At 44.5% G+C, this 27,046-nt stretch overlaps 1 protein-coding gene across 3 annotated transcripts in view; it reads left to right on the top strand.

Annotated features, from left to right (window-relative positions):
* GARNL3 (GTPase activating Rap/RanGAP domain like 3) overlaps positions 1–27,046 on the top strand; it is a 164,794-nt gene that overhangs the window by 13,887 nt on the left and 123,861 nt on the right. For 2 of the 3 annotated variants that reach the window (XM_070378964.1, XM_070378965.1), the window contains exon 2: positions 5,453–5,623. The exons of the other annotated variant lie outside the window; for it this stretch is intronic. In XM_070378964.1, coding sequence (XP_070235065.1) covers positions 5,453–5,623 — 171 coding nt within the window. The remainder of the gene's footprint in view (positions 1–5,452; positions 5,624–27,046) is intronic. 3 annotated transcript variants of the gene reach the window in all.

Below are 27,046 nucleotides of genomic sequence, written 5' to 3'. Positions count from 1 at the left end.
ATCTGCCACTGACAGCATCTTTCTTCAATCACAGCAAATATAAATAAGACACACTGATCCAAAGTTGGTAGTACACACTGGTGTGCTGCTGCGTAGCTGGCACGCCAGTCTTGGAGCCGTCTTAGTGGGCGAGGAGGTAAAACTGGGAAATCAAGCCTCAGATGACTTTACAACCGTTAAATGTCAGTGATTCCATAGTTTTAATACAAATGAAAGCTAGGACATAAATTCCTGTCTCACATTTTATGACCAGAGAGAAAAGTGCCTTTAGAAGCGCTGCCAGCCATTAAGGCTTTCCTAGCATCAGTGCCATACATCAGGCCTGGTTGATGCCTGGCAGATGGATTCCTTTTGCTCCCTGCACTTGTCACAGTCCTCACGGACCAGCTGCCTGTCAGAGATGGATAAAGAAATAGAGCAGGTCCCACAGTGCTCTGACCGGGGTCACCAGTGACCTCATTCAAAAAGAGCCAAAACAGCCCCACGAAGTCTCTCTATTCCGAATGAACTCGTTCCACATATTTTTACATTTTCTCATAGCCACGTATTCATTCAACATATATTTTTCGAGCCCTTCTCTGTGCTAGGCACTCGGGGTACACCATGAACAAGGCAGATGGGGCCCTGTTCTCATGGAGCTAACATTTAGTGGGGGGAGTGGTGGGAGGCAGACAGGGTACCAGTAGCTGGGATGACTCCCAGGGCACTGAGTGCTGCAGAGGAAGAAAGTGGCAAGATGGGGAGTGACTGTGTGAGAGGAGACAGTTTCCTTCAGGATAGAAGTCTCCTCGGGGCCCCCAGCTCTGTGGGAATTACTGCTCCTTTGGCTGCTGAGCCGGCTCAGACCCCAAAAGCTGATCATGGTTTTCCGACAAGCAAGAATGAAGACTTGTGCAACTAAGGTTGTCTTCAGCCAACAATCTGAACAGGAAATAAGATACAAGATCAAGAACGTAAGGGAAGGACTTCCTGGCAGTCCAGTGGGTAAGACTTCGCCTTCCAGTGTGGGTGAGGCAGTTTCAATCTCTGGTCCGATCCCTGGTCAGGAAGCTAAGATCCCATATGCTTCCTAGCCAAAACCCCAAAACATGAAACAGAAACAATATTGTAACAAATTCAATAAAGACTTTTAAAATGGCCCAGATCGAAAAAATAAATAGAACACAAAGGAGTATGTGTGGCTTTCAGAAGTTTCCCATGTTCCTTGTGGAATTATGGGTGCAGCTCAGGGACCCATGCAGCTGCACCAAAGGAGCTGTCATCCCTGTGGAAGGAGCCAGAACTGAGATGCTGTTGCCTTGTGTGCCACATTGCTGCCTTCAGGGGTCCACCTCCCAGCGTATGAAACAGCACTCGTGCCACAGTTGTGTTGGATGGCATCACCGACTCAATGGACATGAGTTTGAGCAAGCTCTGGGAGATGGTGAAGGGAAGCCTGGCAGGCTGCAGTCCATGGGGTCGCAAAGAGTCGGACACAAATGAGCGACTGAACAACAACAGCAATCCCTTTAGACTCATGATACGGATGCTTGAGTCGTCCTAAGGGCTTGGGAGTCACAGAGGAGAAGACTGTAAGCTGTGTGCATCTGAGGACCATCCCCAGTCCAGGAAGAAAGCACACACATACACAGCCCCACGCAGGAGATTCACTCACAGGCACCCTCATTTCCTCCCCTTCAGGCCCACTCCCCTCCCAGAAAGCACCTCCACACTGTGAACCAACCCTTTTCCTGCCACAGTCTGGGATTTTTACTAGAACCTTGAAAAGTCTGTCTATGGTATCATCTGATCTTTTGTTTTGAGTTCTTACTGTCTCTCTCTCTTTTTTTTTTTTTTTTTTTGAGAAAACCAAGCTATTGTTATGTTTCCTTTGATTTCTATTTAAAAAAAAATCTTCTCATCTATACTCTCATCTGTCTTTTATAAACCTCTTTTCACAGGTCCTGTGCTAGTTTTCTCCTGCATGTTCATCTTGGGTAGAAGCACCTCTGTCTGGGTCTGCATTTACCCACTGATAATATGGGTAGATTAACCTTGACCCCAGCTTCTCTGAGCGATGGTGCATCTTCTCTTTCAGAGCTGGTGCTGGAGGTCTGGCTTTGATGTTTCTTGGGAAGTGGGAAGGGGACAGAGGCAATGGGGACATGCTGTCTGGTTTTACTCTCTCCCCACCCTGTCCTCCTGTCTGCAGAGTCCCCTGTGCCTGTGGTATATGTGACCCCATGGCAGGTCTTCCCTTGAATGTTCAGCTCTCCATCCTCTACTCACTTCAGGGCAAACAGGCTCCTCCAAAGAGGGCCTAGGTCAGTGGGGTTCCCCATGGTTCACGGGCCTTTGTTTAGTGGGCTCAAATGTACTTGGGTAATATCTTTTGAGAGGTTCAAATGGCTCTTAAGATGTACTCTTCCTTCTCTCCTTCAGCCTTTCCTCAGATTAGGCCTCCGCTTCTTTTTAGAAAGCTGGGCCCATGAAAAAGAAAAAAGAACAAACACCTTCTGCCCAGTGCTGCTCATGCTTCCGGGCCTCATGCCTCCAGATCAGGCACTGTCGGCCTTTAGAACGTTCTTGCCCATACAGCAGATCTTCAGAATTACAGCATGGAGTTTCTCCCTTCTCTTGTTCCAGTAGCTTTTCTTCTGTGTATTGGGCTATTTTTGCTCATTTCCATGGGTTCCAAGGAGTTATGCAGATGAGCACTTCCTCTGCCATCTTTCCAAGAAGTTCTTCCTCTGCTGAATATTTTAAATAGTGAGACAAGAAAGATAAAATAAGTCAGACGATTAAGAGGAACGTACATTTTTTTATATTAGAAAATTAAGACTAGAAAAGATAACAAATGAGGAAAGGATTAAAATTAACAGTGATGAGACAGCATCTGAACAGTTAAACAATGAAGCTAAAAAATTAGATGAGAGTATAAAAAACTCAAAAACTCAAAGAGTAAAGTTAGGCAAAAAGACAAAATTAAACAGTGGAAAAGGTTTAAAAGAACTAACATTTAAGTGTTTCTAAACATAATTTTAAAGATGAAAGGGCTAGACATGCTAAAACAATGAAAAAATCTTAGTATTTAAAGATTAAAAGAATATAATAAACATAGGAGGTATTTCCTTCTGTAATGTTCCATGTTAAAGATGTATCTGTATTTACTGATTTACAAAGATATCCAAGACTGGATTAGAGAGAAGAGCAAATTACAGAGCGCTATTATAGTCTCAGTACATATGTCACATAAAAGTTGTGAATATGTAGACAGAGGAGTGATGGGAATCATACCAAACTGAACTGGGAGAGGTAAGGGATCGGAAGTGGGGGTGTCATGCATACCATCAGATCCCTTCACCATTTCTGGAATCTTCTCCCCTCCCCTCTTCAGTGCACTTTTGCCCTACCACCCACACCTGGGTGGCCACCCTTCCTAGGTGGGCTACCCTCGCGCTTACTGCAGCTGCTCTGCCCACCTGTGCAGAGAGCACCACGTGCCTGGAGTTTACAGCCCCCACCCCGTGACCCAGGGCCCTCGGCTCCTCGTCGCAGGTGGGACAACTCTGATGCATAACCGACCTCAAGCAGATTGAAAAGCCAGCTCTGTATGTGATTTTACATTTTCTAGCCACATTAAAATCCATACACTTTTATCTTCAACATGTAGTCAACATAAAAATTATTGAGACAGTCTGCATCCTTTTTTATTCGTACTAAGTCTTCAAAGTCCGGTGTGTGTTTCACATGCGCATGTCTTACTTTCCCTGCCTGCATTTCCTTGCTCAGTGGTCACATGTGGCACGATGCTACTGCATGGGACAGCCTGCCTCCACTTGAGTTGAAGCTGTTCCTTCACAGGACTTCGCCTGACAATGAAACCTCACCTCCCCATCCGGCTTCCTTCATTCCCTTATCGGTTTCTTACAGGAGCACTCTCTTTCCTTTTTAAAAAAAACCTTGCATAATTGAGAAAGGAACATTTTCTTAATAAATCTTTTGCATACAACTGTTATTTTTGTAATTTAGAAAAATCTATAGAGGGTTCAAAGAAAAACTGTGCCTCTCACCCAGAACCCTGCTTCATTATTTGTTTGTTTATTGCTAAGGCAGCCATAACCCCTAGGACTCTGGGTTTTGGAAGACTTGAAGTACCAATGAGTAAAGAATAACTGACAACAAACATACCAGAACCTTCCCTCCTTGCCATTTGTCGTACGTGGAAGGCTTGAGCCTTTCGTGTCTGTTGAGCTGCTTCCAAGATAAGTGGCCTGAAGCCAGCTAGGGTAAGATTATCCAGCAGTCTGGGTCAGGTATGTAGCTTGTGTTCTCAGACCCAGGCAAGGTGATGGGGGGAGCTGGGTCATCACTTATAAACTTGGCAAGAGTGACCTTTTTTCTTTTGCAACATGCCTGCAGCCTATAATTGGTACCACTGTAGCAGCTTGGGAGTGGGTAGTGCCCATCTGGCTCCAAACACCCAGGCTGTGTGGAGTCACTTCTCTTGGCATCTAAACCCGGCAGCAGGATGGGGGCTCCCTGTCAGAGGCCTCTTCCTCACTAATAAGACCACCAAGGCTCTTGTCTTTTGCCTCATCACAGCGTTTATTGAGAAGACAGTATAAAGAGTCCCTTTTGACATAAGTGTTAGCTAAGATTGATTTTTATTTTTCCATTTCCAAGTAGTTGGATTTTCTTTGCTTTGGATTTGTGTGTCACTTTAGGTAGAGATGAGGGAAGAATGCTGTTGATTGGCTCAGAAAATAATTCCAATCAGAAAAAGCAGGATGCTTACATTTCCTAACAAAGCTGACCTCTTTTGTCCCAGAATCACCTTCCCACCTTCCTCACTGTGTCACCGGAGAAAGAAACAGGCTTGTTTCAGCAATGCATTTCTCAATTTCTTCCCATAAACCATCCATTCGTTAATTCAACAAGTGGTTACTGCTTACTTCCTCTATGCCATTACTCTTGAAATGTGACTTTGGTCCTTTTGACTACAGCGTTGTTGCCAGCATAGGCTCTTTTTATGGCTCTTCTTGGCTGTTTTAATTGGAAGTTGGGAGATAAACCAGGCACTCCTGGACTAAACACCGATGGCTATGAGGTCCATCCTCTGCAGGTACTCCAGACCGAGCTTTCCCTTCCCCAGCGGATGCTGCCTTTTTCTAAATAAGTCTGTGATGGTTCACATACTCACTGTCCTCCTTGTGCCTTCGACTCCACTGCCTGGGAGTGTGGAGGCCTCCACTCATTGCTAAGGGATGTGATAGGATTTGGATGGTTCTATGGCCGTGATGTCACAGTGTGCAGTAAGGGTTTGGTGCAGTCTTGGTGGGGCACCTGGATCTTGGGAGTGTCTTGTCTTCACCCCTTATTACTGACGGGCTGGCCCCCAGGGAGGGAACAGGCCAGCACTGGCCCGTGTTCTACTCTGTCCTCAGTGCCTTTCCCAACCCCTCTGCTTCAGTACAGCACTGCAGCCTCCAGGCCCCCTGATGGACCCTCTGACGAAAGGGCCCTGCGGGAATCAGATGGCACAGACCCTCATGTGGAAAGCCAAGTCCTCTCTGTCCTTTGGCATCCAGCCCCTGCAGACGTGGCCGGCTAAAGACCCTGAAGTAGAGGCCCAGGTCAACCTGTAAGTAAGTAAGAGAAGCATCATCTCAGTTGGGGCTCATGCTCACTCTAGCTTGAAACCCTAATGCTCAGGAATAAAATTATCTTTGGGGGGAAGAGTATGGAGGGAGAAGGGAGTGGATATTTGATTGGGAGATTTCATTTCTGTTTCTTAATGGTGCCTTATATGCATTTGTGTATTTACTTAGCCATGATCATTGAACACCTACTCTGGCCAGGCCTTGTGTCAGGCATGGCAGGCAAAATAGATTCAGCTCCTGTTCTCAGGGGATTTATAGCTCATAGAACAGATAGTCATTAATCAGATAATCACACAAATAAATTGTGACAAGTGCAATGAAATGTGGTACCTTGATTCAATAAACATTTACAGGATGTCCTCAGTGTGCCAGCAACATACTCAGGATATAAGGAAATAAGATATCTCCTCACCTGTGGATATCGAATAGTATCTAGAAGGGGAAAATTCCAATTATTATTCAGAAGAAATGATAATAATAACTATGTTATAACTAATATATTAATAGATTCTAGGTCCCAGAGGGTGGTAACTATGTTTTATTAAATTTACTCCTGAGTCCCCAGGGCTTTGTTAGGGTGTACACTATTTGCTGGATGAATGAATAAGTAATGAATGAAGAAGAGGATACCTCAACACAGGGGTGCTTAGCTTTCCAGGGGAATCAAAGGCAACTAGCTGCAACAATATGATTGCCTTAAGAACAAGAGATACTTCATCGATTCCATGCAACAAAAATTATCAATGCTTACTGTACCTGGTGCTTTTGCGAGCCTAAATTCCATTGAGGGTCATGGATCAGAATCACCTATCAGGCTTAAGAAATAGCTGATGCCTGAGGCCCACCCCAGAGATTCTGACCCAGGGACAGCCTTTCCAGGAAGGCAGAAAAGTAACCAAATATTAATAACTCCATTGCCACTAGAAAAGGAGCATGTAGAAAGTGCTACAGGAGGAAGGAATCTGTTGGAGGACAGGGAGGAAAACGAGAAGCAGTTGCACTTAGCCAGTCAGGATGACCGGCAGCCAGGCAGGAAAAGGAAAGAAAGCCACTTGAAACAGAGGAAACTGAAGAGCAAAGGCTCGGATCCGTGGAAATGGGTCCCAGCAGTGTTGACAGGCAGTAAACTAGTGATTCTCAAACCAGTGGTTCTGCAACCCTGGTTGCACAAAATCAGCCTGGGAGCTCTGAAACAGAAAGCCGGCACATTCTACCCAAGATTCGCAAGTCAGGGTGGAACACAGATACCAATATTTTATACAGCTCCCCAGGGAATTCTCATATGCAGCAAATGTTGAGAAATGTTAAATGTAACATCAGTTACATTTAACATCAGTTCAGTTCAGTCGCTTAGTCATGTCCAACTCTTTGCAACCTCATGAACCACAGCACGCCAGGCCTCCCTGTCCATCACCGACTCCTGGAGTTCACCCAAACCCATGTCCGTTGAGTTGGTGATGCCATCCAACCATCTCGTCCTCTGTCATCCCCTTCTCCTCCTGCCCCCAATCTTTCCTAGCATAAATAAATACAAAATAGCTATGAAGCAACTTATATGCCTAGCTAAAGTGAAAGTGAAAGTCGCTCAGTCATGTCTGACTCTTTGCAACCCTGTGGACTATACACTCCATGGAACTCTCCAGGCAGGAATACTGGAGTGGGTAGCCTTTCCCTCCTCCAGGGGATCTTCCCAACCCAGGTATCGAACCCAGGTCTCCCACATTGCAGGTGGATTCTTTCCCAGCACAGCCACAAGGGAAGACCAAGAAGATTGGAGTGGGTAGCCTATCCCTTCTCCAGGGGATCTTCCTGACTGAGGAATGGAACCAGGGTCTCCTGCATTGCAGGTGGATTCTTTACCAACTGAGCTATCAGGAAAGCCCTGAGGGGTATAAATTTTTATATCTCAGGCAATGGGGAGCCACTGATAGCTTGCATGATTTTAAGCGACAATACAGTTTGAAATAGACAAAGTTCACAGTTCAGTTCAGTCACTCAGTCATGTCCAACTCTTTGCAGCCCCATGAATTACAGCATGCCAGGCCTCCCTGTCCATCACCAACTCCTGGAGTTCACTCAAACTCAGGTTCATCGGGTCAGTGATGCCATCCAGCCATCTCATCCTCTGTTGTCCCCTTCTCCTCCTGCCTCCAATCCGTCCCAGCATCAGAGTCTTTTCCAACAAGTCAACTCTTCACATGAGGTGGCCAAAGTATTGGAGTTTCAGCTTTAACATCAGTCCTTCCAAAGAACACCCAGGACTGATCTCCTTTAGGATGGACTGGTTGGATCTCCTTGCAGTCCAAGGAACTCTCAAGAGTCTTCTCCAACACCACAGTTCAAAAGCATCAATTCTTCTGCACTCAGCTTTCTTCATAGTCCAACTCTCACATCCATACATGACCACTGGAAAAACCATAGCCTTGACTAGACGGACCTTTGTTGGCAAAATAATGTCTCTGCTTTTTAATATGCTATCTAAGTTGGTCATAACTTTCCTTCCAAGGAGTAACAGGGTTTGGATAAATTCAGGATTGCTAGTTCTGCAGTGGGTTCTTCCAGGAAATCAGAGAAGTCTGGAGTCACTGCTGGCTTTTCAGAGCTGCCCCCATTCTTCCCACAGTGGCCCCGTAGGTCCATTTATGAGAATGTGGGAAATGAATGTCACCTCGACTGTAAACTGAAATCTAAAATTTCAGTGAATGCTGAATTGTTTGACCGAAATGCTCCTGTTTCTTGGGAGGTGGCTGGTAACTAGCGTCCAGGCAGGCCCAGCGCTCTACGCTGGAGAGCAGGGAAACCTGGGCTTCATCAGCCAAAGGTGAGATGGGGGAATGGCGCTCTTCCTTCCTCCCAAGCTCCAGGCCAGAGTCACAGCCCTCAAAGTGAACCCTGCGGTGGGCGCTGCTTTTGTCTATACTACAAGCCCCACAGTACACCGAGCAGATGACGTAGTCAAAGGGGCGGGCAGAGCTGCCGGGAAGCCTATGAGATGCAGCGGCCGCAGCCCGAGGAGGGGCCTTCCGGGATCTATTGGAGAATACGTTTAGGGGTGGGACCGGTCCTGGTGATTAGCGGCCGCAGGGCTGGCGAAACTGCAGCGGGAACAGGGAGGGCGGGGTTTGGCTGCACCCCAGATTCAGGGGCGTCAGGGCTGGACTCACTGGGAGCCAGATGTTGGGTTTTCTGGAAAACGGACTAGAGAGATGTGTCTTTAAGAATTGCTGCCATTCTACGGGCCGTTCATTCACTAACTCATTCATTCAACAGATTTACTGGCTACCTGTGCCAGGCACTTGTGCAGACATACCAAATGTGTTTTCTCTTTTTAGTCTTCACCAAAAAATCCAACGAGGTAACAACTGCTGGCTCCATCTTACAGATGAGGAAGCCAAGGTCCAAAAGAGTTAGAAACACGTGTTCAGAACACACACTGCTCTGTAAGTGATGGAGCAGAGATTTGCACCTGTCTAGTCCCAGTGCCACTCTCCTAACCTCAGCTGTGCAAGTAAGAGCAAAGTGTTTATGGCATGTCAGTGTCCACAGGGTATCTTGCTTCTGTGGAGTGAAGAATACAGCAGGACCTGACTGCACATCAGTAAAGCTGACCAAGCACAAAGTTGGGCCTTATGTGAGGTACCATGGTTATCCAAGGCCTGCTTTCTGCCAGAAAGTATTCTGATATCTTTGTTGTTGTTCACTCTCTTCAGTCATATTGGACTCTTTCCAAACCCATGGATGGTAGCACACCAGGCTTTCCTGTCCTTCACTATCTCCCAGAGTTGGCTGAAACTCATCTCCATTGAGTCGATTATGCCATCCAACCATCTCATTCTCTGTCGTCCCCTTCTCTTGGCCCCAGTCTTTCCAATGAGGGAACGCATCAGGGTCTTTTACAATGAGTTGGTGCTTCGCATCAGGTGGCCAAAGTATTAGAGCTTCAGCTTCAGCATCAGTCCTTCCAATGAATATTCAGGACTGATTTCCTTTAGGATTGACTGGTTTGATCTCCTTGCAGTCCAAGGGACTCTCAAGAGTCTTCTCCAACACCACAATTCGAAAGCATCAATTCTTTGGCACTCAGCATTCTTTATGGTCCAACTTTCACATCTGTACATGACTACTGGAAAAACCATAGCTTTGACTATATGGACCTTTGTCATTAATGTGACATCTCAGCTTTTTAATATACTGTCTAGGTTTGTCATAGCTTTTCTTCCAAGGAGCAAATGTCTTTTAATTTCATGACTGCAACACTGTCCACAGTGATTTTGAAGCCTAAGAAAAAAAGTCTGTCATTGTTTCCACTTTTCCTCCATCTGTTTGCCGTGAAGTGATGGGACTGGATGCCATGATCTTAATTTTTTGAATGTTGAGTTTTAAGCCAGCTTTTTCACTCTTTTCTTTGACTTTCATCAAAAGGCTCTTTAGTTCCTCTTTGCTTTCTGCCATTAGAGTAGTATCATCTGCATATCTGAGGTTATTGATATTTCTCCCTGCAGTCTTATTCCAACTTGTGCTTCATCCAGCCTGGCACTTCGCATGATGTACTCTGCATATAAGTTAAATAAGCAGGGTGGCAGTATATAGCCTTGACAAACTCCTTTCCCAATTTGGAACCAGTCCATTGTCTGGTTGTAACTGTTGCTTCTTGACATGCATAGAGGTTTCTCAGGAGATAGGTAAGGTGGTCTGGTATTCCCATCTCTTGAAGAATTTTCCACAGTTTGTTGTGATCCACAAAATCAAAGGTTTTAGCATAGTCAATGAAGCAGAAGTAGATATTTTTCTGGAATTCTCTTGCTTTTTCTGTGATCCAGTGGATGTTGGCAATTTGATCTCTAGTTCCTCTGCCTTATCTAAATCTAGCTTGTACATCTAGAAGTTTTCGGTTCATGTATTATTGAAGTCTAGCTTGAAGGATTTTGAACATTACCCTGCTAGCATGTGAAATGAGTCCAATTGTAGAGCACATTCTTTGGCATTGCTTTTCTTTGGGATTGGAATGAAAACTTGACCTTTTCTAGCCCTGTGGCCACTGTTGAGTTTCCCAAATTTTCTGGCATATTGAGTGCAGCACTTTCACAGCATCATCTTTCAGGATTTGAAATAGCTCAGCTGGAATGCCATCACCTCCACTAGCTTTGTTCATAGTGATGCTTCCTAAGGCCCACTTGGCTTCACACTCCAGGATGTCTTGACTTCACACATCCTGGATGTCACCAGGATGTCTAGGTGAGTGATCACAAATCAACTTACTGAGTACCTGTGTGCTGCGCTGGGCCTTGTTCTAGGCACTGGGCATGCAGAGGGAGCATCTCCTTCCAGATTAAGCTGGGGCTTGTGGAAGTGCTGTTACCTAGGGAAGTCCAAGGAGATTTCTCAGTGGAGGGACTACCTAAAGGATGAGACCTTTACCAGGCAGAGGCCAGGGAGGCGTTCCCAGACAGAGGGGACCATCTGTGCAAAGGCCAGCAGCATTAAAGCACTCAAGATTTGAGGGGAGCCACAAACAGTCTGGTCTGGCTGGTGCTTCTTGGGGAGTGGTGAGCAATGAGCCTGGGATGGCAGACAAAAGCCAAGTCACTGGGCAGTGGGGGGCTTAACCGCCTTGCTAGGAAATTTGGTCTTGACTCTCTTAGCTAGAGCAGAGCATGATCAGATTTGCATACTGGAACGATTACTGGTGTCAGTGGGCAGCTAGATTGCAGAAGAAAAATGTTGGCAGCTGGGAGACCTATCGGAGTGGCTGGGTAAGAGATATTAAGTGTTCTGATGAGTGGCAGGAACAATGGGATTGGGTTAAGGAATAATTAAGAGGAAAGTTAGAGTGGACCTGGTAAATGCATGGGTGGTGAGGTGAGGAAGTGACCCTCAGAGTTTTGACTCTGGCAGCTCAGTGATGGTCTTGCCCTTAAAGAGAGGGTCTTGAGATGAGGCAGCACAGAATCTGAGACAGAATGAGACAGAGATCATTAGATACTGCTGTTGGGGCAGGCTTCAATAATATGTGAACCGAGAACTTCTAGTTCTGAGGAGGGATATAATTACATCTTTGGAGGCAGGAAGTTATTAGAAGAGTCTTCTTAGAGTAAAGTGAAGTGGATCTTGAAAAAGGAGGAGAACCTTCCTTCTTTCCTTTTTCTTGAATAGATTTTAATCAGCAGAGGTAGAAGGGTGTTCTGGATGACCAGATCCTGACTTGCCACTTGTATGGAGTAGTAGGAAGTCTGGAAAGTCAGACGGGGGGACATATTGTGAAAGGTGTTGTACTTAATCCCAGGACAGTGGGGCACTGAGTGGTTTTTGAGATAGACAGGCGATGGTTTGGGCTCTGATTTTTAAAAGTTAATTTCACTGATGTGTGCAGTGAGGAGGCCAAGAAACCAACTAAGAGATGAACTGTGGAGGGGCTTGTTGGTTGTAAGTGACAGAAACCCATCTCAAAATAGTTTAGGTATAAAAGGAGAATGTGTGGGTTCATGTGACCAAACTAGGGAAAGGGACAGATCGTGCCTCAGGGTCAACTGGATCCAGGAGCAGTCAGTCCACACCCTCAAGCTCCCACTCCTTAGCCGGCTTTCTTTCTGCCTGTTGACCTCCATGTCTCCTACCATCCATGAGTTTTCACCACTGCAGTGAGTACGAGATTGGGCAGCGTGGGGTATGTTCTCAGACTTGCAACTTGAGAGGACAAATCTTCCCCATTGACATACGTATGAAAGTGAAAGTGTTAGTCACTCAGTCATGTCCAACCCTTTGTGACCCCATAGACTAGCCCCCCAGGCTCCTCTGTCAATGGAATTCTCCAGGCAAGGAAACTAGAGTGGGTTCCCATTGCCTTCTCCAGGCAATCTTCCCGACCCAGGGATAGAAGCCGGGTTTCCTGCATTGTAGGCAGATTCTTTACCATCTGAGCCACCAGGAAAGCCCTGGTATATGCCTATGGCTGATTCATGTTGCTATATGGCATGTTGTATGTATGCTGACGCATGTTGATGTATACATGTTGATGTACAGCAGAAACCAACACAATATTGTAAAGCAATTATCCTTCAATTAAAAATAAATTAACTAAAAAATATATTTTCCCTTCAGTTAGAGGAACCCTGGGAAAGGACTTGAGTTTCCCAGCCTGGGTCACATTTCCATTCCTAGTTCTGGGGGAATGTCTGTTACCAGGGGCAGAGGAGGCAGTTCTTGCTTCCCTGGTGAGCAGTGGGAGGGCTCAGGAAGTAGAAAAACATAATTTGAAGGGGTCAGAAAAGCCAGAGGGGCAGTTTCAAAAAGGAGAGTGCTCTCTGACCAATCACAAAAATAACTTAGGAAGTTTTTAAAAAAATATGGATCGTGGAACTGATTAAATTAGAATCCGTAGTGGTGGGACCCAGGCCTGGGGCTGAAGGTGTTGAATATAACAGAAAGTTTGAAGATCGAAACGATATCTTCTGTTGAGTTTGATGATTCAGGAAGCCATGGGGCTCCTCTGAGAAAGCGGTTTCAGCTGGGAAGGGAGGGCAGAGGCACACAACAAGTCTCTCTGCATCCTCGTGTCTCCTCATTCATAACCTCATTTCAGGGCTGTGTCCGACCCTACAAGAAGCAAAGTCAGTCAGTTTAGTTGCTCAGTCATGTCTGATGCTTTGCAACCCATGGACTGCAGCATGCCAGGCTTCCCTGTCCATCACCAACTCCCAAAGCTTGCTCAAATTCATGTCCATTGAGTCGGTGATGCCATCCAACCATCTCATCCTCTATTGTCCTCTTCTCCTCCTTCCTTCAATCCTTCCCAGCATCATGTTCTTTTTCAGTGAGTTCTTCTCATCAGGTGGCCAGAGTATTGGAGCTTCAGCTTCAGCATCAGTCCTTCCAATGAATATTCAGGACTGATTTCCTTTAGGATTGACCTGTTTGATCTCCTTGCAGTCCAAGAGACTCTTAAAAGAGTCTTCTCCAACACCACAGTTCAAAAGCATCAATTCTTGGGTGCTCAGCTTTCTTTATGGTCCAACTCACATCCATACATAGACGCAGACGCCTCTCACAGGCCGGATGCCTCTCACTGGTGGATGTGAGGTAGGGAGGGTTCCAGCTTCGGCCTCCAGGCCTCCGCCGCTGCTGTGTCTAGTACCACCACCAATACTGCCGCCTCCGTTGGAGCTTTGTATTTCTAAAATGGCACCCCTGGACTAGGACAAGTACGTGGAGATAGTGCGGCTATGCAAATACCTACTGGAGAAGGACTTGAAGCAGCTTTGTGACTACGTTTGTGACCTCCGCTTGGAAAAGGAGCCAGTATCAACACCAGTAACAAGAGGCACAGTCTCTTCGTTAGCTCAATATATTAGGAAAAGACAAAGGAAACCTATAGAAAAGATGGTTATTCAGGGCCATTCTGCCTTAAAAGGATGTCAACCAGGACCTGAGGAAAGAAAGTTTGAAGAGTTTTTAATCCCGTCTGAATTATCTGCCCACTCTTTAAAAAAAATATTTATTTATTTCTTTATGTGGTTGCCTTGGGTCTTAGTTGCAGCATGTGGAATCTAGTTCACTGACCAGGGATAGAACCTGGGCCCCCTGCATTGATTGGGAGCTTGGTAATCTTAGCCACTGGACCACCAGAGAAGTCCCTGCCTATTTTTTTTTTAAACCATCAGTCCTTCCTATGATTAGTTACAATATCCTAGCAACAAGTGGATTTTTTTTAAAGTACAATTCAGATTCATTTCCATCACTAGGCTGAATTAGCAGTGGTTTACTTGTTGATCTTTTGGAGAAAGTTGTCATATTTGAAAGAGTTTATAATCAAGGCATTATACAAATTTAGGCAATTTCATATTTAAACATGGGAAGATCCCCTGGAGGAGGGCGTGGCAACCCACTTGTGTATTCTTGCCTGGAGAATCCCCATGGACAGAGGAGCCTGATGGGCTACAGTCCATGCAGTCGCAAAGAGTCAGAGACAACTGAGCAACTAACCACAGTACATATTTAAACACTCTAAAATAGCTTTCAAAAGCTATTTAAAACCTAGTTTGCTCCTGAATAAAAGTCTACTTGGTTTAAAAACACAGAGCTGGAGAGAAAGCCTCTGGGTTTAAATGAGGGGAAGTAGTAGGAAGCCCAGGTGGCTGTTGGTCTTGGCCACATTTGCCAGTGAAACTCCAACAATAAGGAAATTGATGTTTCAATTTCCATTTGCCTGACTCCTGTCACTAATTTTCAGCTGATTCCAAATACAGAGAAGAGAGCAGTTTGATTTATTAAAAGCCTCCTAAAGCTCAGACAATTGTGAGGCAGGCTAGGATTTGTATGGGTCTGGCTAGAAGGAGGTTTTATTGATTTATTTTTATTTTTATTATTTTTTTTTCCAGTTTTGTTCTGTTTTATTTCATCAAATACTAACCCTACTCTTGTTTCACCTTCTTTCTCATATCCATCTTCATTTGCATTATTATCAAGCCCACCCGAAATAGGGCTTTCATCCCCTTATGTATGGCTCACCCTCCACCAACCCAACTTAGCATAATTTTAGATTAAGTTCCCCTAAACACTTTTTAAGACATGGTCCTCTACTCTGATCCCAAACTTAAAATGCAAAGGAACATCGGGAGTCCCCTGGCAGTCCAGAGGTTAAGACTGTGCTTCCACTGCAAGGGGCACGGCTTTGATCCCTGATGGGGGTGCAATGGTCTCACATGCTTCAGTGCTTTTCAGTGTTATTCAAATGGCTGAAGGCAGTAGTTCTAAATGGAGAAGGCTTTGCACTGATCTTCTTGGGGGATTCTCAGAGAGGCCCGGCCATGCCCCAAACACTCCTGACCGCTCCGTGTCCGCTTGCCATCTCGTCCCCAGGCTGCGCACGCTTGCACCGCTCCGTGTCGGCTTGCCGTCACGTCCCCGTGTTTGTTTCCCTTGCAGATTTTTTTGGATTTGGGGCAGAATACTGATTTGCCGGGGACCAGCCCCGGCTGATCCAGGGTATTCGAAGGAGAGACGGCGTAGGCGAAGATCAGGAAACAACTGCTTAATTAAACGTTAATTAAGGATATAAAGAGTAATAAAATGAGGATAGCTCAGTGAGGAAATTCAGTGGAGAAAAGAGGCTGAAATAAGGATAGCTCAGTGAGGAAATTCAGTGTAGAAAAGAGGCTGAATAATTCAGCCAGAAGGTAAGAGAAAGAACGACACGGTGAGACCAAGTTTCGGTAAACAAGGCCCCTGATTTATTTATTTATTTATTTATTTTACATACAAAGTTTCCATTTTTATTGAAATCTTGTGTTAGGTATCAAACAAAATTTGCTTTCTTCAGATAAAAATATTCTCTCAGATGTATCCAGGTAACTGCTAAGCCTAAATTGGTCCTCCAATGTCTTGTTTTTACTGTCCTCGTGAAATGTTCATATGCACTTAGGATGTTCCCAAGAATATTTATCGTGTAAAGGACTGTACGTGGCGACCTCTACCGCTGCCTCCACTAACAAACTTTCCTCTCAAGCCTCCACTGCCGCTATTTGCACTTGCCCAGGAAGGCCCAAGCCCCCCACGACCTCTGGAAGCACGGTCACGAGGGCTGATTTATTTTTAAAATTTCTTGTTCTTCTTGGTCTTTACAAAGTGTCTGACACATAGAAAGTGCTCACTAAATATTTGTTGGGTCAGTTAAAGGTTATACTTTGGCCACCTGATGTGAAAAACTGACTCATTTGAAAAGACCCTGATGCTGGGAAAGATTGAAGGCGGGAGGAGAAGGGGACGACAGAGGATGAGATGGTTGGATGGCAGCACCGACTCAATGGACATGAGTTTGAGTAAAGTCTGGGAGTTGGTGATGGACAGGGAGACCTGGCATGCTGCAGTCCATGGGGTCGCAAAGAGTCAGGCACGACTGAGTGACTGAACCGAACTGAAGTTAAAGATAATAGAACAAAGATGCCAATTAGGAGCCTTCTGCAATGATGAAGGTCTAAGCTAAAGCAGAGAAAGGAAATGAAAAGGAGAAGGAGGACAAAGGACTACGAGACATGGTATAATTCTGGAAATATCCTCAAGTGCAAAATGGCATGTACAGGTTATGCATTGCAGTTTATTAGTAGTAGCAAAAGGTTTAAAACCATTTACCTAGGAAACTGGTTAAATAAAATATGGTGTGTCTACTCAATGGAATAGTATGTAGCCAAAAGAAAAAATTACAGGGGCTCTTTTGGTACTGATTTGGAAAGCTTGTCAAGGTACATTAAATGAAAAAATAACAAAAAGAATGGAATTGTGAATGGTTTACTACTGATGTATTTACCAAAGACAAAAAGGAATATATGTTTTTCTTTCTTTGTAAGTGCACACAGCATCTCTGGCAGACACACACCAAACAGTAGAGGCTACTGATGGGGAGAGGAAATGGGAGAGGGGGGTGGGGCCAAGAGGGAGGAGACGAGAGACTTTCTCCTGTATGGCCCTTTGGACTCTGTGAATTTTGAAGGAAGTGAGCTTTATCTCTTCAAAGAATGACATATAGAGTACCGGGTTAAGCTCCCTGTGACAACCTAGACAGGTGGGATGGGGTGAGGAATGGGAGGGAGGATTAAGAAGAAGGGGATATATGTATACTTATATATGTATACTTATGGCTGATTGACATTGTAGTGTGGCAGAAACCAACACAACATTGTAAAGCAATTATCCTCCAAATAAAAATAAATTTTAAAAAGGACACCAAAAATATGCATGACTAAAATTTTTAAAAATAATGAAATACAAATTCACACATACAAACATGCACCAGTCAAAAGCAACACTGTGCAGGCCTGTACCGGGGCTTGGAGACTGATTAGATGTTGGATATGGGGGAAAATCTGGGTGATGACCCTGAACTTGAACCTCAAGTGAGTAGGAAAAACATGGCAGTGCTGCTGACCAAGATGAGAGTGAGGAGTGGGAGTGAGGGTGCCTGGGGGCATGTTATGTTTTAGGGGCTCCCAGGGGGTTCACAGAACCACGTCCAGCAGTTCGAAGTCAGAACTTGCACTTGGAGAAAAAGTTTTGAGTTGGAGATTTGCTTTGGGTTAGCATAGAGGCAGTATTTGAAGGTACAGGAGTAGGGAGGTCCCCAGGGAGGTGAGTGACTCAAATGGAAGGGAGACGAATGTGGACCCACATTCACCTTTCAAGGGTGGCTTAAGGTTCAGTGCTGCCTTGCTGCTCTGTGTGATCTAAGTCAGGGAGGAGTATGGTGTCCCTCTGCCAGGATGTCCTGGTCCTTTTCTGGGAATGGAAGCTGCACCACTGAGCCCCACATCCCCTGGAGGAACAGTCACTAACAGCAATCATTTTTCCTCAAGGAGGTTATGCCATTACTAAAAATTTTATTCCTTTGACTATTCGCATTTTCTATTCTTTCAAATTTTACAGTCCTCAAGGGCCAGCAACCCATTTTTGGTGCTCACCTCATCTCAAAGTACAGTACAGTACACCATGAGGGCATACTATAAATAGTGGTAGATAGTAGGACTCTTTGTAATCATTGCTTATAAGAAGCAGAAGGAAATAGTTCAGGCTGCCATGCCCTAAATTCACCTAAACTAACCCTCATTTTTATAAATCCCATTTGGCTTTGGATGGAGGCTGGTTGTTTTCCTGTCATCTCCTATATTAACAAATGTTCTTGGTTAAAATCCTTTTGCCTTCTATATTTCTGTGAATTTGGTCTATCTATTATTTTGCTATTTTGCTTTCTTTGAAGAACATTCCCCCCCCCCACCCTCTCTACTCTCTCATCCTTGGTCTCAAAGTCTCATTTTTGTAGACTGTCTCAGGATCAGAGTACCTTGGTGAAGTTAACATTTTAGAAAATCTTTCACAAATATAGTTTGACCTTAAAAGCACAGAGTAAGCTGCTTTTCTTCCAGCACATGGTCTGAATGTATCTGGAGAAAAACAGAGCACAAGTAAGTATGGAGTAGCCACCTGATGCGAAGTCAGCTTGTTGGAAAATACCCTGATGCTGGGAAAGATTGAAGGCAAAAGAAGAAGGGGACGGCAAAGAATGAGATGGTTTGGTAGCATCACCGACTCAATGGACATGAATGTGAGCAAATTTCAGGGATAGTGGAGAATAGAAGAGCCTGATGTACTACAGTCTGTGGGGTCACAAAGAATCAGACATGACTGACTAAATAACAAGGGACCTAAATTGGTCCTAAAAATTAGAATAAAATACAGAGGTCATTTAAAAAGCAGTGGGAGGAGCCTTCCCCCTCTCCTAGGTTATTTCAAGGGAAAATTTAGTCAGTTCCACAAGCATTTACCTCTACATTTGAGACTAAGAATTTTTCACATATTGATAGGGGCTGTAAAGCAGATGAAGATACACCACCCCAAAAATGCCACTTTGGCATAAAGATTATTTTGAGCTGAAGGAAGCTGAGAAAAGGCAGATATAGGAACTGTCTGTCCTCCCCCATCTGCCTAAAAGCAGGGCATTAATTTCTCTATGTGAAGGTACCCCCTCCCCTCTCTTTACGAAGAGGAGGAGAACAGCCCTTGCTACCAGAGACAGAGACTGCACAAAGGTGAGTCTACATAAACAAACCTTTCTAAGTAACCCTATCTATCATTGCTTTCCCCCATGTGGCTCCCTTCCCATGACTGACCCTCCCAGAATCCCCAAATTTGGCCCCCTTTTTTATGTCTAGTCACTTCTCCATAATTTATTGCCCTTTGTTTAAATGGTATATGAGTCTCTGAGTCTAACTGCTATTTGGGGTTTTCTTTTCTGTGCAGCCCTTGTGCATGTAAAATTAGAAATAAAATTTGTATGCCTTTTCTTCTGTTCATCTGTCTTTTGTCAACTTAATTCACAGGCATCAGCTACAGAACATAGAAGAGTAAAGGGAAAGTTTTTCCTCCCTAACTGCTATTTCTTAAAGTTAGAGCATTTTTGATCACAAGAGAGCCTAGCTTATCTCTGGATTTCCACAAAGAGACTTTTTTTTCTTCTTTGTATTGTTCAAATGCACATACCTTCTTGCTAATGAAAGACATGGATGCACAATCTCTGTTTCTTCAAGTAGTTGTTGTGCTCAGACTATTCACCATGCTAATGTGTGTTTTCTCTTTAAATCCAACAGCCCCATGAGGACTGTCCCATGTTTATCAGTATTTGTTGAATTAATTCATAAATCAAGCCCCATTTTACAGCTGTAGAACTGAGGCCCCATGAAAGGCTGTTTCTTGCCAAAAACCAGGCAGTAAATGAGTGGTGGGTTATCACAGGGCTGAGTAAATATCAGGCAACCCTATGCACATGGAATTTCTCTATACATACAGATGTTAATTTATTTAAATTTAGGATCAGAGTTTCTTTTTTACTCTGTATAACATTTTTAAGTAATTTCTTATTGTACTATAATTTACATGCAATAAAATGCAAGAATCCTAAGTTCACAGTTGGATAAGTTTGACACCTGCAGCTGATCCACTTTGTAATGTTACAGTGTGATCTGTTGCACTTAATTGTATTACCTGTTTATTGAAGGATGCCAGCCACTAGACATAGGAAATGCCAGCCTCATCGTCAGCTAATGGCTAGTGAATGATGTCACAATGTATTCACTGTGATGGCCCCCACAGCATTTTCTTTGTTTGCTCATATTACTGGCATTGTATTCACTTCTGAAGTAAATTTATTGAGATTAACCTGTGGCAACATTTACAGTATTTTCAGGTCTGACTCAGAAATGAATTTCACAAACATGCTGTACAGTGCTGCTCACTTCCAGCAGCAGCCGACAGCGGACTTGTGAGCGCCTGGTGGTGTCTCTCCAGGCCTGATCCTTGAGGAAGCTATGACGTGGTCCCTGTGCTCGCCCTGCCTCTTCTCTGGGTCCCTATCCGTATGGCTGGTCTCACCCTCCTGTGTCTCTCCCAGCCCCTTGCAAAGAAGGAAAATCCTAGGGGACCTGGTGGCTTTCTTTAGACATTTGAAGGGCTTTCCTGTAGAAGTGATCTTGTTTTATGTGGCCCCAAAGGATTGGCTGGCTGACTATTATTCACTCATTCACTCATTCATTCATAATTCAATAAAACCCCACTAAGAGCTAATATCTGTGCCAGGAATTATGTAACATGTCAGGATTTTGCACTGAACAAAACCAACAGAGAACCTGTCATTGTGGATGCTTATATTCTAGTAGGGGTGGCAGATGTTAATCCAGTATCCTCTTTGTATTAATAATTTCTAGTCTGGGGAGTAGGGGTAAAGTCCAGAAGAAGAAGCAGAAGAGGCAGTTTGTAGACAGCTTTCCAGGTCCTAAGATGAGAAAATGCTCAGCAGGCTAAAGGAAAGGAAGAAGGGCAGTGTGGCTGGATTGCTGAGATGAGGAGAGAGTGGGCCAGACAGGACCACTGACCGGGGTGTGGAAGTGATCATAAGGAAATTAAGAAGAAGTGAAAGGGTGAAGACATAGGACCAACTGGTGGCAATTAAAGTGTGATGGATTTCAATTCAATACAGAAAAAAAAAAGAAACAAAATTGTTTGACAGGGAGAATGGAGTGCCCTGGGCCTTGTGGGCTTCAGTTCATGGGGTTGCAGAAGAGTCAGACATGACTTAGAGACTAAACAATAACAACAACGATAGCGTGTAATTGAGACTTGTTAGCCATATTTAAAGTATCTGGTAGAGAATACACTACCATAGGTGGCAGGTTGGACACCAAGTGATCCTTGAGTCTCTGGACCTGAAAGTCTCTGGACATTTCTGGAAGTCTCTTCCACCCTAAAATTGTATGTTGAAGTGGCTGGAAGACTGATGAGGCTGTTATAGGAATCTGGACATCAAATAGTGAGGACCCATGAGATGGAAGGACTTGGCTGGCTGAGTATGGGAGATGATCACTGATGAAATGTCCAGCTGTAAGAGAATGGAGGATCAGTGGGATATTGACACAGCAGGAGGCTACACAGCACTGTGAGTCAATGACTAGAGTTATGGCTATCAACGTGTACAAACCTCAAAAGCACAGTGTTCAAAGAAGCTAGTTGCAGGGAGATAGTCATGGTTTGATATACAAGTGTATAAAATTTAAAGTCATGCTAAACAATACTGCAAATGGTTTATGACTACATGGTACAAATGTCAAAGATAAGTAGGAAGTATGAACCAAATTGTTTAGTCAAATTGTGTCAAAGGAGAGAAAGATGAAAATGAGATCAAGGACAGGTACACAGGGGTTTTCAGTGTATCTATACTGTTCATGATATTCATTTTTCTGCATCTTAAACCATTTCATAATAAAACAGATGAAATCCAGGTGAGTCTGACATACAACTAGGTTTGAGAACCAGAATCAAGTGCTTCTCAAAATTCAACATGCATTTGAATCCTCAGGGGATCTTGTTAAAATGCTGATTTTGTCTCATTAGGTCTGGGGTGGGGCCTAAGAGTCTGAATTTCTAACCAACTCAGGGAAAATTATCCCTCTGAGTAGTGAGGATGGGAGATTCCCGTTCTCTAGGATTCCTGCTAGCCAGGGTACTGCTCAGAAATGCTGCTCTGGACAGCATGCCTGCCTTCAGAGTCTGGGTACAGCTGGAGGCACAGTTTGGCAATCTCAGAAGAGAAGCTTGGAGAACCTAGGGAGACAGACTTTGGAGGGATTTCCCCAAAGAAGTTAAATCTGCAGGTGATCAAGGCAGGTCTGCAGCAACATATGTTGTCTGCTGATTTTTTCTTCTTAAACGAGTTTCTGTTTAACGCTTTGTGGTCATGCATGTATAGGTGTCCTGTGGAGCAGTGTTTCCCTAACCAAATTATACTCAGCTGGAAATCCCTTCAGCCTTGACCTTATAAGAAAGAATCCAAGGTCACTAGAGAGTGGAGAGGGAGGGAGCAGACGTGTGGACATTACACTTTGTAGGAATCATTTGTAAGTAGCAGCTCCCAGGTTTTCTGGATGGTGGGTCTTTTAAAAAATTAATTTTGGTTGTGCTTGGGTCTTCGTTGCTGTGCAGGCTTTCTCTAGTTGCGGTGAGCAGGGGCTATGCTATAGTTGCGGTATGTGGGCATAGTTGCTCTGGGGTATGTGGAATCTTTGGGGATCAAACCCATGTCTCCTGTATTGGCAGGCAGATTCTTATCCACTGTGTCACCAGGGAAATCATGGATGGTGGGGCTTGAGCTGAGCAGAATGACAAGCCTTCAGGCTTCTGCTCTGCACACCCACATCCCAAGACGACATATGCTACTTAAGAAGGGGACAAAGGGGACTGTTGTACAAGTTACCAGCTTTGCTACCCACAGGTGTGATGTGCTTGCACACTTTTTGTTCTGTGAAGTCCAATGTCCTTTATATTTTCCCACTGAACCGTAAGTGCTATGACTGTGGGGACCACACATCTTGGGTTTAGCACCTGGCCCAGTACCTGGTACATCTTAGGTGCTCAGATCAGATCAGAGATCAGATCAGATCAGTCGCTCATTCGTGTCTGACTCTTTGCGACCCCATGAATCGCAGCACGCCAGGCCTCCCTGTCCATCACCAACTCCCGGAGTTCACCCAGACTCACGTCCATCGAGTCAGTGATGCCATCCAGCCATCTCATCCTCTGTCGTCCCCTTCTCCTCTTGCCCCCAATCCCTCCCAGCATCAGAGTCTTTTCCAATGAGTCAACTCTTCACATGAGGTGGGCAAAGTACTGGAGTTTCAGCTTTAGCATCATTCCTTCCAAAGACATCCCAGGGCTGATCTCCTTCAGAATGGACTGGTTGGATCTCCTTGCAGTCCAAGGGACTCTCGAGAGTCTTCTCCAATACCACAGTTCAAAAGCATCAATTCTTCGGCACTCAGCCTTCTTCACAGTCCAACTCTCACATCCATACATGACCACAGGAAAAACCATAGCCTTGACTAGACGGACTTTTGTTGGCAAAGTAATGTCTCTGCTTTTGAATATGCTATCTAGGTTGGTCATAACTTTCCTTCCAAGGAGTAAGTGTCTTTTAATTTCATGGCTGCAGTCACCATCTGCAGTGATTTTTGAGCCCAGAAAAATAAAGTCTGACACTGTTTCCACTGTTACCCCGTCTATTTCCCATGAAGTGATGGGACCAGATGCCATGATCTTCGTTTTCTGAATGTTGAGCTTTAAGCCAACTTTTTCACTCTCCACTTTCACTTTCATCAAGAGGCTTTTTAGTTCCTCTTCACTTTCTGCCATAAGGGTGGTGTCATCTGCATATCTGAGGTTATTGATATTTCTCCCAGCAATCTTGATTCCAGCTTGTGTTTCTTCCAGTCCAGCGTTTCTCATGATGTACTCTGCATAGAAGTTAAATAAACAGGGTGACAATATACAGCCTTGACGAACTCCTTTTCCTATTTGGAACCAGTCTGTTGTTCCATGTCCAGTTCTAACTGTTGCTTCCTGACCTGCATACAAATTTCTCAAGAGGCAGATCGGGTGGTCTGGTATTCCCATCGAAGGTGTGATCACTGACCTAGAGCCAGACATCCTGGAATGTGAAGTCAAGTGGGCCTTTGAAAGCATCACTACCAACAAAGCTAGTGGAGGTGATAGAATTCCAGTTGAGCTATTCCAAATCCTGAAAGATGATGCTGTGAAAGTGCTGCACTCAATATGCCAGCAAATTTGGAAAACTCAGCAGTGGCCACAGGACTGGAAAAGGTCAGTTTTCATTCCAATCCCAAAGAAAGGCAATGCCAAAGAATGCTCAAACTACCGCACAATTGCACTCATCTCACACGTTAGTAAAGTAACGCTCAAAATTCTCCAAGCCAGGCTTCAGCAATATGTGAACCATGAACTTCCTGATGTTCAAGCTGGTTTTAGAAAAGGCAGAGGAACCAGAGATCAAATTGCCAACATCTGCTGGATCATGGAAAAAGCAAGAGAGTTCTAGAAAGGCATCTATTTCTGCTTAGGTGCTCAGGAACTGTTTATGGGATGAGTGAAAGAATTTCAACTCAGATACACGTGTTTTTAAACTTAACCTTTTTATTTTGAGAGCGTCATAGATTCTTATAACGTAGTTGTCAGAAAAACACAGAGAGATTCCAGGTATCCTTTCCCCAGTTTCCCCCAGTGGTAACATCTGGCATAATAACATTAGTGCAGGATCAGTCACAACCAGAAAATTGTCACTGATACAATCTGCTGGCCTTAGATTTCCCTGGCGTCACATGCAGTTTTGTCTTGGGTAGGTTCATTTATTTATCATCACAGATGACAGACACAGAATGGCTCCATCACTACATACCTTTTTATAAGCCACCTCCCTCCTCTATAATTTTTGAGAATGTCACCTCAAGAATGTTGTGTGCTGGAATCACAGCAGTATGTAACCTTTTAGCGTTGGCCCTTTCCACTCCGCACGACTTCCTGCACCTTGTCCAAGCTGCTGCATCTGTCAGTGTTGTGTTCCTCTCTGGGCTGAGGGACATCCCAGTGTGTGCATGCACCACAGGTGCTTTATCCATTGGCCCTTCCAAGGATTTCCAGGCTTTTTCCAGTTTAGGGCTATCATGAATAAAGCTGCTGTAAACATTTGTGTATAGGTATTTTGAATATATATTTTCATTTCTCTGGGATAAATGCCCAAGAGTGCAAATGCTGGGTCATATGGTAACTGCATGTTTAATCTTACAAGAAAATGCTAACTGGTTTTCAGAGAGGCTTGGCTTACCTTGCACATTTCTACCCAGAGTTTATGAGTGGTCTGGTTGCTCTGTGTCTTCGCCAGTGTTTGGTGTGGTTGCTGTTTTTTAGTTAGAACTCTAAGGACACTGGTAGAGGTCATTATTGAAAGGAAACTTGCAGTGAATTACCACAAGACTTTAGTAATAGCAGAGAATCCAGTAAGTTCTGGGGACACCTGTCTGTGTCCAGAAACTTAGTGGGCACAGAAATACTGTAGGAGGAATGCATTTCATAATATTACAGAAATGAAGATTAAAGTGAGAAAGATGGCTGAATAATGGTGGAAGTAGCATCAAATATACCGAAAGAAATGTCAGAATATCCAATGGCAGATGGATGGTGGAAGAGGGAAAGGGGGAAGGGGGCAGGAACCCATCTGCATTCAGCAAGAGCAAAAACCAGCAGAAGTGAAGTGAAAGTCACTCAGTCCGAGTCTTCGTCACCCTGTGGATTGTAGCCCGCCAGGCTCTTCTGTCCATGGAATTCTCTAGGCCAGAATACCGGAATGGGTAACTGTTCCCTTCTCCAAGGGATCTTCCCAACCCAGGCATCAAACCCAGGTTTCCCATGTTGCAGGCGGATTCTTTACCATCTGAGCCACCAGGGAAGCCCTAAGAGGTTATCATTAATTCATAACTCATTAATGCAACAAGTATTCATGGAGCAGCCTGCTCTGAACCAGGCACATGGGGCATGGTCATGACCAAGGTAGGTAAGGTCCCTGACAGTTAGAATAGCTAGCTTTTATTTATGTGTCAGATGTGCTAAGCACCTTATGATATCTTTTAATCCTCCCACAGAAACAGATTATTTTAAGCCCATATTACAGATGAGGAAACAGGCTCAGAGAGGATAAGTAACTTGCCAGGGGCTACAGAGCTGTTGTGCCATGGAGCTGACATTCAGATCCAGGCATGTCTGACCACTTTATGATTGGTGGAGTTTGCTAATGGATGTTAAACTTAAGATCAGGAGTATGTGATGCTGGGAACCCAGAACCTCAGTGGAGGGACAGGATGCTGTCTGGAGCAAGAATCCAGGGGCTTAGATTTTTCTGAGACCCTAACATTCCAGAAATCCTCTTGCTTACTTCCTACTTCCTGGTGTCTGAAATCTTTTCAAAAGAGGATGAGATTCTTCCATTTCATCATTAGAAGTTAATGTATAATTGCAGCTCTGCTTTTTTGTGTCATTATCTCCAGAAGGAGAGACAACTGCTCCCTTATGTGCAATAAGCTATTCTAGTACCTGTTGTTAGGAGGCCCTGCTTTCCCTCTAAGCCTCAGTCTGTCAGCTGGCACATTTTTCAGCTCCTCTGTCCCTCAAATAGGGGGATCCCTTCCATCTGTCTATTACTATCTGTTTATCAAGGGGGTGGAGGTGGTGCCCTGGCACTCTTGACATTGAGCTCTGCTGTTAGTAAGCCTGTTGCTTTTCACTATTTCTTTCAGCTGATCCAGGAAGAATCTCATTCTTCTGTTGGCTTTAACTCTGCCAGCAGGGCTGGAGATGACTGAGGCCTGGATTAGTGGGGTCTGGCCAGTTGTTAGGGTCAGTCACTAATCTCCGGGCCACTTGAGTAAGGAACTATATTGCTGAGTTTCAGCTTCCTTTCCCCACCCTGCCTTTTTCAGTTTCCATAACATCTACTCTTTGCAGGGGATTGTCCTGCTTTCTGGGATCCT

This window comes from Bos mutus, chromosome 11, assembly GCF_027580195.1.
Source record: "Bos mutus isolate GX-2022 chromosome 11, NWIPB_WYAK_1.1, whole genome shotgun sequence".
In the NCBI taxonomy this organism is placed as follows: Eukaryota; Metazoa; Chordata; class Mammalia; order Artiodactyla; family Bovidae; genus Bos; species Bos mutus.
This window is presented reverse-complemented; position numbering and strand designations above follow the sequence as displayed.